Raw genomic sequence first — 16,232 nt, 5'->3', positions numbered from 1 at the left:
GCCTGGAATGTCTCAAACAAGACCAGTTACGTGTTTCTAGCTGCTACCATTCAGGAGATAGCAGCATCTATAGCTGGAGCTGGACTCCGGCAAAACAGTGAGGTGGTTAAGTAACCCCCATACAGAGTGATGCTCCTTATTGCCTCCAATTTTAATTTTCACTTACCCCACTTTCCACTGACAGAGCAGAGCTTCTCTGTCTTGTGTCTGTGGCTAAAGCGCAGCAGGTGCGATGACCTCACTGGATTGCGCTTGCCTTTGCTGAACCACCATGGCAGAGGAATGGTGAAGCAGGGAGCTGACAACTCCTAGCTTCACCATTGTATTCCTGAGGATGTAGATACAGCCGAAATCAGGACACGCAGGGTTCCCTAACAGCTGGTATCCGCAGTCCAGAGTTTGACCGTAATGTGCCAGTTGGGTACCCCTGCTCTTGATCAATGATCACCCAACGAAACTACTAAGAATATAAACTTTGATATTTCATTACAACATAGTTTGAAAAATTAACTAATGCGATTGAATCTAGAAGCAGTCATAAACTAAACCAACATTTGGTGCATTTCTGGCACATTATGTCGCATCAGGTTTTAGACCTATATATATGAAGCAAATGCTCCAAAAAGAATAATCCAATGTGCCTAGATGACCTGTTCAGTTTTCCAGCTAGGTAAGGGGTGTGGCTAAAGATAAGACTATGGCCCGATTCATGCGACCAAGCTCAGTCCATGTGTCGGCTGCGGCTCTCCTGACTCAAACTGCCTGCATCATGGTGCTTTATGGTAGAGTCAGTTCCTCCCTGATGGCAGCTCTATTGTACTGTATTCATATCACGTGTAAGCACAGTACAATATAGCCGAGATCAGATAGTAACTAACTGCATCATAAATTACTATGATACTATTCAGTTCCGGTCAAGGGAGCAGCTGTCAGACCAGGAGAAGCAGCCGACACACAATCCGTTTTTCCTGTATTAATATGAATCACTATGTGAGAAAAAAAATGCCACTATGTTTTGGAGGAATAAGCCAACCAATATAAATGGTGTACTGTCAGACAAAGGTGTCTAGTCATGCACTTCATTTATCATCCAGCAGGAGAAGCAGTTCTAAATGTGGCGCTTCTTTAGATTGCCTGTCTTTATTTTAGTCTGTATTCTTCCCCAATTTCCCACTAGAGGGAGCTCTGTAGCTTTGTGCATACTGTGGTTTTAAGTTGAATGTACAAAACATCAGAAGTAAGCTCTCTCCAGTATTGGCTGCATGAACCCTGAATTTTATTTTGTAAAACTGTGTCAATGTAGGCGATTTGGGTTCAAAGGGGTCATCTGTTTGTAACTGATGACCTAGGTCATCAGCATCTAATTGGTAGGGGTCTGACACCTGGGACCCTCGACGATCAGCTGTTTGAGAAAGCCTTCTCGCCGTTTACCCTATTCCTAGGCCAAGAGGCACACAGTAGCACCGGGGCCTTCTCAAACAGCTGATCAGCACCCCCATCGATCAGATGCTGATGACCCATCTTCTAGAACAGTGTTTCCCAACCAGTGTGCCTCCAGCTGTTGCAAAACTACAACTCCCAGCATGCCCAGACAGCCTTTGCCTGTGCGGGCATGCTGGGAGGTGTAGTTTTGCAACAGCTGGAGGCACACTGGTTGGGAAACACTGTTCTAGAAGATAAGTCATCAGCTACAAACATACAGATATCCCCTTTACCCCGGGCCAGTTTTTGCCCTCCTGTCAAGGCAGTTAATTGCAAATCTGACATGTGTCGCTTTATGTGGTAATAACTTTGGAACACTTTTAGGCTACTTTCACACTAGCGTTCGGGGCTCCGCTTGAAGGGGCTCACAAGCGGCCCCGAACGCATCCGTCCAGCACTAATGCATTCTGAGTGGACGCGGATCCGCTCAGAATGCATCAGTCTGGCAGCGTTCAGCCTCCGCTCCGCTCAGCAGGCGGACACCTGAACGCTGCTTGGAGCGTTCGGGTGTCCGCCTGGCCGTGCGGAGGCAAACGGATCCGTCCAGACTTACAATGTAAGTCAATGGGGACGAATCCGTTTGAACATGACACAATATGGCTAAATTTTCAAACGGATCCGTCCCCCATTGACTTTCAATGTAAAGTCTGGACGGATCCGTCTGAGGCTACTTTGACACTTAGAAATTTTTTAACAATATAATGCAGACGGCTCCGTTCTGAATGGATCCACCGTCTGCATTATATGAGCGGATCCGTCTCAGACGGATCCGCTCTGAACGCAAGTGTGAAAGTAGCCTTACTTATCCAGGCCATTCTGAGACTGTTTTCTTGTCCTGGAGCTGCATTAAACGATTATTTGAGTATTCTATTGTTTTTTAAGATTAATCGAGTATTAATCTAATAAGAAAAACCTTCTTAAAATAACATATTGCTTTATAAAAATGTCCCCACTCCCCCAGTGTCATTAGATAAGCAGAAAGCTGCATAAAGGATTTTTTTTTGCCTCTATTAAATTGATTAATCGTTTCAGCCCTAATTGTGACACAATTTATTTATAAAAAAATAATAATCCAAAATTTACCATAAATTTGGAAAAATTTGCAATCTCAATTTCTCTGCTTTTAAAACAAAAATTGATACCTCATAATATAATTTATTACTTAACATTCCCCATATGTCTACTTTGTGTTGGCATCATTTTAGTAATGTAATTTTTTATTATATTTTTATTTTCAGGACGCTAGAAGGTTTAGAATTTTAGAAGCAATTAACATTTTTAAGAAAATTTCCAAAACCCACTTTTTAAGTACCAGTTCAGTTACAAAGTCACTTTGTGGGGGCTTACATAGTAGAACCCCCCCCCCCCCCCCCCCATAAATTACTCCACTGTAGAAATTACACCCCTCAAATTATTCAAAACTGATTTTATAAACATTGTTAACCTTTTAGGTGCTCTACAAGAATTAAATTAAAATTGAGATGACATTTCTAAATGTCACTTTTTTGGCAGATTTCCCATTTTACTAAATTTTTTCCTGTAACACATCAAGGGTTAACAGCCAAACAAAACTCAATATCTATTAACCTGATCCTGCAGTTTACAGAAACACCCCACATGTGGTGGTAAACTCATGTAAGGGAACACGGCAGGGCGCAGAAGAAAAGGAGCGCTGTACGTTTTTTTTTTTTTGGAAGGCAGATTTGGCTGGACTGCCGCAAGCCAGATCACACTGCCGCAAGTGTGAAAGTAGCCTAAGCTGTGCCAATCAGAGAATCACTGTATGCTGCTGACTTGTTTATTAGAAAGCATGATGGGATATTTCAGTACATACCTGAATAAGATAGTCATCAGCCATCCACTGTGGAAGCTTTGTCATCTGACTAAGGCACTGGAATAAGGTAGCTCTTAAGGCACAATAATTATCTCCCCTCACTCGTCTTATGGAACCAAAAAAGCGAGACACTTCTTCATAACCCTATAAGAATAAGTAACACCGAGAATTAAGCGATGCATAACAAACAAAATAATGTTCCAAATCTAATATTCCTAAGCAAAGATACAATTGATGCAATTGCTCCTAAATTAAGATGCAAGGGGTGATTCTACATAATCCTCACCACTTTGTGAAAGAGAGGAGCGGCGGGGCTGGGGTGTGGGCGTATATAATGAGGCGGCTTTGATAAGTGACCTGCTATGTGTCTTTATGGTAATGAACAGCCCCTGTGTAGTCAGATCCTGCAGTCATACTCCCATCCTCTACTTTTTAGTAGGTTAGCAAGACCCAGAGGAAACATTATGACTGCAGGATCTGACCACACAGGGCACACGCACAGCCAGGGTGGCCATAAAGGGGTTGGCCAGCTTTTTTTTTTTACTGTGGCTAGCAGCCTGTTGTTCCAGAGACCGGTAAGGGGGTGAATTGTTGGAACAGGAGGGGCAATTAGATTTGTAAGGCAAGTAAGGCCCCTTTCAGATGAGCGAGTTGTACACTCCGGACTCGCAGAGTGAGTATGCAGCAGCTCCCGTCCTGACCTCCCTGCACTGACGGGGGTCGCATGGCATTATACTGATTTATGATGATACACAACCCTTACAGTTCTGGAATGTTTTGGATAACACTGACATCATTATGCTGCTGCATACTCACGCTGCGAGTCTGGAGTGTGGAACTCGCTCGTTTGAGAGGGGCCTAACACATTATTGTTACATTGTTCTGAGCCTGTTTAAAAATAATAATTATCAGCTGGACAACCCCTCTAAGCATGTAGATTAATATGATGGGAAACCCAGTATTTTCAATGGCACCTTTTGGGGTACATAAAACGTATTACATTAAAGGGATTTTCCAAGGTCATCAGTTTCTGATTGTTAGGAGTCCAAGACCCGGGATCACAATCAGCAGTTTGAGAAGGCACTGGCGCTTGTGGTGCAATACCAAGCACAGCGCCGTACATTGTATAGTGGCTGTGCTTGGCAGCTCAGCCTTATTCACTTCAATGGGGCTGAGCTGCACCTAGACCATGTGACATCACATGGATTAGGCTAAGCTGCGAGAAGGCTGCAGCGTTACTGTGAGTGCCGGTGCTTGCTCAAACAGTTGATTGGTGGGGATCCCGGGCTTTGGACCACAAATGATCTGATACTGATTACCTAGGATAGGTCATCAGAATAAAAGTCTCGGAAACCCTTTTAAAGAGGCTGCCCTTCGCTCACCGCTCCCCCTCTACTGCCATTTCCGATACTTATTCAGTCCCCGCTGGTCTCAGCTTCTTAGTATTGTTTCAGCACACAAGAAATGCACTCTGCCAATCAATAGCCACAGTGGAGATCCACCTCAGACAGTGATTGGTCTTTCTGGGGAAGAGGGGTGAGGGTAGAAAGAAGCCAGAAAGATTTTATTTATTTTTTCAAAACAAGATCACATTTTATGAAAGAAACGTGTATGCTGTCGCATTTCAAGGACCATAACTTAGAACACAGTTTTCACAGTGTAGTTGTATATGGACAGAGCCCTCCCCCCATGTTTAACCAGCTCAATGTGGCACAGGCCCCAGGTAACAGACACGTCAGGATCCCAGGGGGATGCAGCAGTCCAGATGGTGACCAAAATGGTCGCCAATGCGCCTTAAAATTTGCAGATGGCGACATTACTTTTTAGCCTTGTCGCCATTTGAGACAGGGCTGCCGTGCTGTAGCTGAATATTGCGTCGCACGATCCAGGGCCATACCAGCAGCTAGTGAGCGCCAGCGAAAGGCCACAGGTGAATATAAGATTTTAGCATTTTTATTTTTTTAAGTGCCAACATTACTGACCGTAAGGGGGGCACTGGAGGGACATTACTAGCCGTAAGGGGGGCACTGGAGTGACAGTATTGGGGGAAATTACTACTGTGGAGCATATTTATACTGTGGGGGCAGTGGGGAGTAATTACTATGTGCGGGGAAATTACTATACGGAGGCAATGTGGGAGAAAATTACTACGCGAGGGCAGTAAGGGGGAAGTTACTACTGTGCGGGCAGTGTGGGGGTAATTTAATATGTGTGGACAGTGTGTTTGGGGGGGGGGGGGGGAGAATTACTATGTGTGGGGGGAATTAATCTAAGGTATTATTATTATTACTGCGGCCACTCTAGGTGGCATTTATAATTGCTGTAGACACTATAGGGACATTATTTCTAGTGGGGTCACTATTTTTTCAGCAGTATAGTACCGTACGTTGGGCATTGGGGAGCACCATTGGCACAGTAATGGCAGCAGGATGACATTGTAGGGACACCAGGATTGGAGGGGGGGGGGTTAATGAAAAAATTGAAAAATCTAACGTGTCTGTAACAAACTCTGTAGAGACGAGATGCGGCTGAAAGACTTTGTCATGGAAGTCTGGGTCAAATGGAGGAGAAGAGGAAAGAGAAGGTGTACTTGACAGGAGATGTCACTGGATGTAAGAGGTATGTGCTGTATTCTCATATACAGACGTGGACAAAATTGTTGGTACCCTTTGGTCAATGAAAGAAAAAGTCACAATGGTCACAGAAATAACTTTAATCTGACAAAAGTAATAATAAATTAAAATTCTATAAATGTTAACCAATGAAAGTCAGACATTGTTTTTCAACCATGCTTCAACAGAATTATGTAAAAAAATAAACTCATGAAACAGGCATGGACAAAAATGATGGTACCCCTAACTTAATATTTTGTTGCGCAACCTTTTGAGGCAATCACTGCAATCAAACGCTTCCTGTAACTGTCAATGAGACATCTGCACCTCTCAGCAGGTATTTTGGCCCACTCCTCATGAGCAAACTGCTCCAGTTGTGTCCGGTTTGAAGGGTGCCTTTTCCAGACTGCATGTTTCAGCTCCTTCCAAAGATGCTCAATAGGATTGAGGTCAGGGCTCATAGAAGGCCACTTTAGAATAGTCCAATTTTTTCCTCTTAGCCATTCTTGGGTGTTTTTAGCGGTGTGTTTTGGGTCATTGTCCTGTTGCAAGACCCATGACCTGCGACTGAGACCAAGCTTTCTGACACTGGCTAGTACATTTCTCTCTAGAATTCCTTGATAGTCTTGAGATTTCATTGTACCCTGCACAGATTCAAGACACCCTGTGCCAGACGCAGCAAAGCAGCCCCAGAACATAACAGAGCCTCCTCCATGTTTCACAGTAGGGACAGTGTTCTTTTCTTGATATGCTTCATTTTTTCGTCTGTGAACATACAGCTGATGTGCCTTGGCAAAAACTTCGATTTTTGTCTCATCTGTCCACAGGACATTCTCCCAGAAGCTTTGTGGCTTGTCAACATGTAGTTTGGCATATTCCAGTCTTGCTTTTTTATGATTCGTTTTCAACAATGGTGTCCTCCTTGGTCGTCTCCCATGTAGTCCACTTTGGCTCAAACAACGACGGATGGTGCGATCTGACACTGATGTTCCTTGAGCATGAAGTTCACCTTGAATCTCTTTAGAAGTCTTTCTAGGCTCTTTTGTTACCATTCGGATTATCCGTCTCTTAGATTTGTCATCAATTTTCCTCCTGCGGCCACGTCCAGGGAGGTTGGCTACAGTCCCATGATCTTAAACTTATGAATAATATGTGCAACTGTACTCACAGGAACATCTAGTTGCTTGGAGATGGTCTTATAGCCTTTACCTTTAACATGCTTGTCTATAATTTTCTTTCTGATCTCTTGAGACAGCTCTTTCCTTTGCTTCCTCTGGTCCATGTCGAGTGTGGTACACACCATATCACCAAACAACACAGTGATTACCTGGAGCCATATATATAGGCCCAATGGCTGATTACAAGGTTGTAGACACCTGTGATGCTAATTAGTGGACACACCTTGAATTAACATGTCCCTTTGGTCACATTATGTTCTGTGTTTTCTAGGGGTACCATCATTTTTGTCCATGCCTGTTTCATGAGTTTATTTTTTTACATAATTCTGTTGAAGCATGGTTGAAAAACAATGTCTGACTTTCATTGGTTAACATTTATAGAATTTTAATTTATTATTACTTTTGTCAGATTAAAGTTATTTCTGTGACCATTGTGACTTTTTCTTTCATTGACCAAAGGGTACCAACAATTTTGTCCACGTCTGTATGTAGTGCTGGCTCATTACTGTGACCCGCGTCTCATCTTCCTGCGTCTCATCTTCTCCAAGTCTTTTTTTTTTTCCCATTATAATTATATATATATTTCCATTTTAACCGACTAAACATTTAATTTGGCTCCTACATTTGGCTCCTGTTTATTTTTTTTTTTGTCTGGAGCACTGGGATGTCAATCACGCTGAGATGGATGGGCTTGCAGCAGTGACTCCATAACTCAAGCAATGTAAAGAAGCAGTTAATTAATAGCTTCTAGTAGAAATAATAAAGGAATGGCACAACACAAAGCCATAAGGACAGATGCTCCAGGATTGTTATTACAGGTCTTCTTTAAAATAATATATATATATATATATATATATATATATATATATATATATATATATATATATATATATATATACAAAACACAAATAGTGCAGCAGCACAGTCAGAGCCAATGGACTGGGTGCAAATCCCCACAGAGGCAGGCCGCTCCTCCACGGTATATAGTAGACGAAAAAACGAGGCAGCACTTCCAGCTTCTAGTGTACGGGTGAAGACCCCAAACTTTAATCCAAGCGACGTTTCGGCCTACTCAATGAGGCCTTTATCAAGCTTGATAAAGGCCTCATTGAGTAGGCCGAAACGTCGCTTGGATTAAAGTTTGGGGTCTTCACCCGTACACTAGAAGCTGGAAGTGCTGCCTCGTTTTTTCGTCTACTAATATATATATATATATATATATATATATATATATATATATATATATATATATATATATATATATATATATATATATGCAATTTTCACACTGGCCACTAGGTGCTCTTCTGTACAGGTAACCTTTCAGTAGCCCAGATCATTATCACAATAGGCAGAATTACAATGACAATTAACACCTCTGCATAGATAACACAGGGTCCTCCATTCACCATGGGTAATATGCCAGTTGATCAGCTCTCTCCTGACCTCAGAACAGGCCATGGAGCTCGCCTAGAAAACAACCGCATAGAAGTCAATGGGGTCCCCCCCCCCCGATCATTGTGCCTATGGACTAGACTGGAATACATAGGGCAGGTTCACTTTTGTGGCAACAAGTCCAGTAGTCTGTTCAGGCAGTGGAACAGACAAACAGTTTACCGTACCAAGCACAGCCGGATACTGCCGTACACTACTGATGAACTAGAATTGGATATCGTGGCTTTACGGTATAAATGGCTTTCAGACAAATACCAAGGCATGGTTTTGTTCAGCCGTAAGCCAGCATTTATGCCAGAAAGCTGTCAGATCCCAATAGGTCAATGGGAATCCAGCCTTGTGTGGCAGTATCCGGCTGTGCTGGACACGGTAAACTCCAGTAGCCTGTTTCTCTGTTGGAAGAGACTACCAGAGTTGTTGTCACAGATGTGAATCTACTCTTAAAGGGGGTTGTACGGAATTGGGGACTTTGTTACATTAGTACAAGACAGACAAAAATATAACATACATCCATGTCATACCTTTTCCACAAGTTTGTCAAGCCTTTAACATATTTTAGGCATAGTGGCATTACACATTTCCTTTAGGGGTTAGGGGATTAAGAGCAATTCCTGCCTTCTTGACTCTCTTATAACACCGCTGGCTAAAGGCTCCTTTATATGGCTCAATGTAGCAAGCGATTGTCTGGAAGGAACGCTTCCTTCCAGACAATCTCCTGCTTGTCAGTTAAGGCAACTTCTGTATTTACATGCAGAGATCTCCTCCACGGTATTAGAAGGAGCAATTGCTAATGTCATTGCTCATCCTCATACAGAACCATTGGGCACGACCAGCAAACAATGATTTAGGTGACCGCATGAACGATCCTATTACCTGATGAATGAGAGTTTTGCTCAGCACTTATGAATGCTCTTTAGCGATAATCTGCCTAAACATCTGGCTGTGTAAAGGGCCCTTAAATGGATTGTCTCTGTTAGAGTTGTTGCGATACCAAATTTTTGATTCGGTTTCGATACCATGAAAAAGTATTGCGATACTCGATACCATTCGATACCACGCAAAAAAAATAAACAAAAAAAGCCACGTGCATTCCTCATTTTTAAAAACGGCGAATCACGCAGTTTTTATTTTATTTTTTCTGTTCCGGCATTCACCACCTAGATTTTTTTTTATATTTTAATAGTTTGGACTTTTCTGACGTGGCGACGTAATATGTTTATTATTTATATATTTTATATGTGAAATTGGGAAAAGGGGGTGATTTATACTTCATATTTTAGTGGGTTTTTTTTTTTTACACTTTTTATTTAATAACTATTTCCCCCCCTTAGGGGCTAGAACCTGGGATCTTTCATCCCTTTTCCTATTCAGCCTGATAGATCTATCAGGGTGAATAGGACTTCACACTGTCCCTGCTGCTCTGTGCTTTGTGCACACAGCATCAGGGATGTTACCATGGCAACCAGGGCTTCTGTAGCGTCCTGGCTGCCATGGTAACCGATCGGAGCCCCAGCATTACACTGCTGGGGCTCCGATCAGAAGCTGCCACTGCACCACCAATGAGGGGGAGGGGAGAGGTCCCTGTGGCCACTGCCACCAATGATTTTAATACTGGGGGGTTGAGATGGGCCGGCGCACTGTGCCACCAATGATTTTAATGGGTTGGGGGGCACACTGCACCACCAATGATAATTACCCCTTTATACAGGAGGCGGGTACTGGCAGATCAGCGGCAGTTAACTGCCGCTGATCGCAGCTCCCTGTCAGGGGCAGGGTGCCGGCAATGCGATTCTGCTGCCAGCACCCGCCTCCTGTATGTGTTAAAGACTGACTACTATATGGGACTCCAGACTTTCACTATCAGGCCACACAGAGCGGCGCCCAGCGATGTCTCAGCACTCACCATTAGTCCTGGGCGCCGCTCCGTTCGCCTGCAGTGCTCCATTACTGTCTCCTCTCCTGCTCCACATGCTGCTGATTACTATCGGAGCGATGGGAGGAGACATCAGCTTCACTAGTGGGCGTTCCTTCTCCCTGGCTGTAGCGCTGTCCAATCGCAGCGCAGGGAGAAGGAACGCCCACTAGTGAAGCTGATGTCTCCTCCCATCGCTCCGATAGTAATCAGCAGCATGTGGAGCAGGAGAGGAGACAGTAATGGGGCACTGCGGGCGAACGGAGCGGCGCCCAGGACTAATGGTGAGTGCAGAGACATCGCTGGGCGCCGCTCTGTGTGGAAATAAACCTATCATTGGTGGCGCAGTGCGCCCGCCCCTCCTCCGCCCCTCTCTTCTCATTGCCGCCTTTCCTCCGTGGTTCCGCCCCTCTCTTCTCATTGCCGCCCCTCCTCCGTGGTGCCGCCCCTCAACCGCCCCTCTCTTCTCATTGCCGCCCCTCCTCCGCCCCTCTCTTCTCATTGGTGGCAGCGGCAGCAGCACAGGGGGGAGGGAGGACAGCTTACTTCTCCCCGTGCTGCTGAGAGAACATGAGCGCGCCGATAGCAGCGCGCTCATGTTCAGAGATACTAGACTGCGCAGAAGCGCAGCCCAGTATCGAAAAAACGGAAATCCCGGTATCGTATCGATACCGGGACAAAAGTATCGATTGGGTATCGAAATTTCGATACCCGCAACAACCCTAGTCTCTGTTACGATCCTCTCGGCAGGAGAGAGTGAAACCGCAGTTTAGAAGACCCCCCCCCCCCCCCCACCCCAATTAAAAAAAAAAAAAAAAAAACGAGACCAAGCTCTGTGTTGAGGGTAAATCAGAATCACTTTTACTGAGGGCTACCCGCCCGTATATATGCAGTTCCCCATCTGGTGGACACTCCCCTAGGGGAACAGATGGAAGACTGACACAGGACAGATATGCAGCAATTCAGGATACACAGACACAATACATCCCCACCATGCATCATGGTTTCCTCCCCTCTGCCCTGGAGACAACCAAGGAGCAATTCAATTATCTCTCAGGACAAAGGGAAATCGCCAATACACACGTGGGGACAACATGACAGAAATCACCATTTAAACATACAACCTTTACAATAAACACAGACATTTAACATATCCCCAGATAGCTCAAGTCTGAGTGCATATTATTAGGTGAATGGCACTCAGAATACACAAATACAATAAATTCGACATGGAGCCAAAGTCTTTAATTTCACGAACAGGCTCCATGGCATAGCTATCTGGGTACCCTCACATAACATGCAATACAATTCCAAAGACAGATGGTTCTGTCACAGTCTCACTTCAGCAAGTTGCATTTATCATGTAGAGAAAGTTAATAAAGGCACTTACTAATGTATTGTTATTACCCATATTGCTTCCTGGATTCATTTTTCCATCACATTATTGACTGCTCTTTTCCATGGTTACAGACCACCCAAGCAATCCATCAGTGGTGGTCGTGCTTGCACACTATAGGAAAAAGCGTCAGCCTCTCTGGTGGCCGGGACCATGGGAGCTCACATAGGCTGGTGCTTTTTTCTAATGTGTGCTCCCATGGTCCCGGCCACCAGAGAGGCTGACGCTTTTTCCTATAGTGTGCAAGCCTGACCACCACTGGTGGATTGCTGGGTGGTCTGTAACCATGGAAACAAGCAGTCTATAATGTGATGGAAAAAAGAATCCAGCCAGCAAAGGAAGCAATATGGGTAATAACAATACATTAGTAAGTGGCTTGTAATAACTTCCTCTAAATGATAAATCCCACTTACTGAAGTGAGACATCCCCTTTAAACCACTGGATACGCTGTATGAATAGAATTACTCTGTCAACCATTAGATAACATTTATTTGACTGAAATGAGCCTGTGACACAAATGACAATGATCTTACCTCTTTCATAGTCTTCGCTACTGTTGTTTTCCCTCTCCATTCCCTTTGGCAATAATCTATAATGTCTACTTCCAGTCCCACTCCTAATATAAGATCATCTGAGAATGAGAATTATTTAACACAATATTAGAAATGTTTAAAATCTAATAAAATATAGCTATTAATTCAGTATCGTTCTCAACAGAACCAGTAAACACGTTTTTGTCATTTATTCATATGATGTCACACAACCATGTCACCAGATAGTCCATGCACCGATCCACTCTAGGAATGCCACCCCACAATGTAGATGTATAAGAGAATAGTGTAAAAAAACAAACCGTGCCTGCATACTGCACGACATGTTACAAATCAGAGGGCACATGTACAAACTAATTCTAATATTACACAGTAACAAAAAGGAGAGAAGTGAATCGATTTGTCTCATCAGAAAAGGTTATATTCACCTGCGAGGGGCTGTCCCCGCAGGTGGAGAAGCGCCCACCCGCCTCTTGATTGACATGGACGGACATCTCACTCATCCGTAGTAGCAAACTAATCAGCAATTCTAATAGGAGTGAGGGCCCTGATCATAAGAGCTTACACTCAATGGGAGATAGGCGTGGCTATTATGGAGGATGTTCGTTGCAAATCATTGACAGAAGGTAGAGCAGAGGTTGGGTGGCAGGCAAGTGCAGTGCAGCACTGCTGAGAGCTTTATAGGTGAAAGGGAGAAGTTTAGATTGCATCGTATATCGTATGGGTCACCAGTGCAGCAACTGGCACTGGACGGGGGAACTAGTGTTGAGACATCAGGGACAGACATTAGGAAAGTCCGCAAAACACTGACATGCAAAAAATACGGATGATGCCCTTTTGGTGTCCATATCGCATCCTTTTTTTTTTTTGCAGATTCACTGTAACAATGCCTATACTTGTCCGCAAAACGGACAAGAATAGGACATGCTCTATATTTTTCGTTGGGCTACAGAACAGACATACAGATGCGGATCCATTAAAATGAATGGATCAATCCGCAAAAAAATAAAACGGAACAGAAACAAATTACGTTCGTGTGAATGTGGCCCAATCATGAGAAATGATCAGGGCAACAATGAGAGTTTTCACTGTTTCCACAGTATGAAGGGGATGTGTAGGTGGCATGAGCAGGTGATTAAATACAGGGGGTAAAGCACAGCTTTGTGTCGCACATTTCACCAATACAGCGGCAGGTTAGCAGATGGTACTATAAACGCAAAGAAAAAAAGAAAGAAAGATAGAAAGAAAAATTATTATGGAAACCGTATACAATCACAAACCACCGATCAGTTGTTGGGGAGCTGCATCGTCAGAAACTATACAGTGAAAGGAGGGGAACCAGTGTTCTAGCGAGGACCCAGCGATTTTCCTTTTTTGCGTTTTTATTTCTCGCCTTCCCAGAGCCATAACTTTTTCATTTTTTCTGTTCACATAGTTGTACAAGGGCTTGTTGTTTGCAGGACAGGTTGCACGTTCTAATGGTACTATTTATTATTACGTATGATGTAGTGGGAAGCTGGAAAAAAGTTCCAAACGCAATTCTGCCAGTTTTATGCGTTCTCTATGCGGTAAAACTGACCTGTTAACTTCATTCTCCAGGTCAATACGAGGACAACGATACCACATTTGTATAGTTTCTCTTGTGTTTTAATACTGGAAAAAAAACAACTTAGTAAAAAATAATTTTTTTCTCTTCATTTCCTTTACTCTGACCCCCATAACTTCTTTATATTTATGTCTACCGAGCTGTCTGAGGGCTCATTTTTTGGCGGGCCAATATGTAATTTTCATTAATACCATTGGGCTCTAAGACTTTATGATTATTTTTTATTCAATTTTATAGATATAGAAAATAGATTTTTTTTTCCATTGGGATAAATAATTTTATAATCCACTAAAAATAAGTGAAATAATCCCTCAAGGCATGGATTATGTATATTTCTAGTATAAAATTTAATAATAGTAGAAAAGACAATTATGTCTTATGGTCTTTCATTGTTATCTACAGGTGATATCTAATACACATTTTTATGATTTCATGGTTTCATATTATTTACGTCCATTATTATCTTATTATTTTCAGTGCCTTGAGGGACTATTTGCCCTATTTAAGTGGATTGAGCTGTTTTAGATCACTTGGCATGTCAGACGGTTAATTTATCTACTTTATTTTATGATTTTTTTTATCTATGATTATATTACCAATTGCATTCTGTCAGAACACGGCATTCAATATATTCAAATGCAGTGCCGCCACATGCAGGTATTGGAATACACATCAAAGCCTCAAGCAGGCTCAGGGCTATCACTGAAATAAAACGGCCAACTTGATCTCAGCTGGAGGAAGTTGTCGCAGAAGCACATGACTCCCGCATTTTCACCGCTCAGATGCTATGGTCACATTTGACCATGGCATCGGAGGGGTTAAATGTCTGATCAGTTTAATGGTCATTCGAAGCTATAAGCCCCAGGCCTCTGCTGTTTGAAAGAACAGAAACCCTTCGGCTATGGTGCACGCGAAGTGATGACTTCATGTCGTCAAGGGGTTAAAAAGGTGTTGGGCTGCAGAGGTCCTGCCTGTGGCCCACGCCATCCTACCTCTTCCACATTTTACTAAAGTAGCAAGAATGTACTAAAAGGGCAAAAAGCAATATTTTGCTTCCCCCAAAATATTTTAGGGCAGTTTTTCATTCTAATGAAGTGACAGGGTTTCATTGTGTGTAGACAGGCAGGACTGCAGCTCCAGACCAAGCTCTGGCTAGAGGAGGATACTCAGTGCAGACCAGCACAAACTGAGGGACAGAATGTAAATGACAGCATAGGAAAAGGGAAACAGAAAGCTACATACCTGTTGGACCCTTTTCAGTTGATGCCGACTCTTTCTGGATTCTCTCTTTTTCAATTTCTTCTTCATCTCGATAAAGGTCTTCATCACTGATAAGAAAATGAAATGGTAAGGGAAGATTAATTATAGGAGTGATCATACAAGTTTGCATAAAAAATAAATTAAAATTGTGTACTACCGGTAGTCTATTGTCATGTGGGATACATTAACTCCGTGATCAAGCATTCCAAAAGCTTACATTTTTTTATTTTTCCGCCTATGTAGCCATAGCCGTTATAGCTTTTAATATTTGGGGTACACATAACCTACTGACTAACTTTTTTTCAACTCTTTCTGGAGGAGGGAAACAGCAAATGGATATCGTTTTTGTCTTAAAGGGATTGTCTCACCTCCCTATTGCAGGCTGCCTCGCTGCTCTCAGGGTCTCTCTTCCCTGCTTACGGGGGACAGAGCTGAACTTTCAGATGCAAAGCAAGGCAAGCCTGGCAGAGAGAGTGCTCACTCCTGAGGCCGTCACAGCTTCAAGGACAGCAGAGCAGATGGTGACATCTAATGGTAAGCTGCTTGTCACAATCTGTTCTGTGTACAAGTTCCCCCTCCTGTCCTCAGCACACAGTTTACCCTGCAATGTAATTTTATGTACTGTATGCCTGTCCTGTAACGGTGATCCCTGCTGTATTGACAGCTTATACGGGTGTGAATGCGCAAGAGGTAGTGCACGCTCGCTCCTGAGAAACCTGGCCACCACTGCAGCCGGAGCGCAGAGGATTAGTGTGCTTGTGCGGCCACCACTATAATGTTAGGAGCGTTCGAGACAAGCATGCTGTTTGGGTGTAGAAAAACAAGAATTACATGAGTTACTGTATACTGAAGAAACCTTTAGTGGAGGTTAAGGAATTGATATACACTGCATTAATGAGGTGAGACAACAACCCCTTTAAGTTTTATTACTTTTGCACAATAAAA

General features: G+C 43.3%; 1 protein-coding gene across 1 annotated transcript in view; it reads right to left on the bottom strand.

Annotated features, from left to right (window-relative positions):
• The window catches only part of OTULIN (OTU deubiquitinase with linear linkage specificity), a 40,875-nt gene that overhangs the window by 12,706 nt on the left and 11,937 nt on the right, over nt 1-16,232 (bottom strand). The window contains exons 5-7 of the mRNA XM_044293326.1: nt 15,270-15,355; nt 12,404-12,501; nt 3,317-3,460 (exon numbers count right to left, since the gene is read on the bottom strand). Of these exons, the coding sequence (XP_044149261.1) occupies nt 3,317-3,460; nt 12,404-12,501; nt 15,270-15,355 (328 nt within the window). The remainder of the gene's footprint in view (nt 1-3,316; nt 3,461-12,403; nt 12,502-15,269; nt 15,356-16,232) is intronic.

Source organism: Bufo gargarizans, chromosome 5 (genome assembly GCF_014858855.1).
Source record: "Bufo gargarizans isolate SCDJY-AF-19 chromosome 5, ASM1485885v1, whole genome shotgun sequence".
Taxonomy (NCBI): domain Eukaryota; kingdom Metazoa; phylum Chordata; class Amphibia; order Anura; family Bufonidae; genus Bufo; species Bufo gargarizans.
The sequence above is the reverse complement of the archived record's forward strand: the minus strand, read 5'-3'. Positions and strand labels throughout refer to the sequence as shown.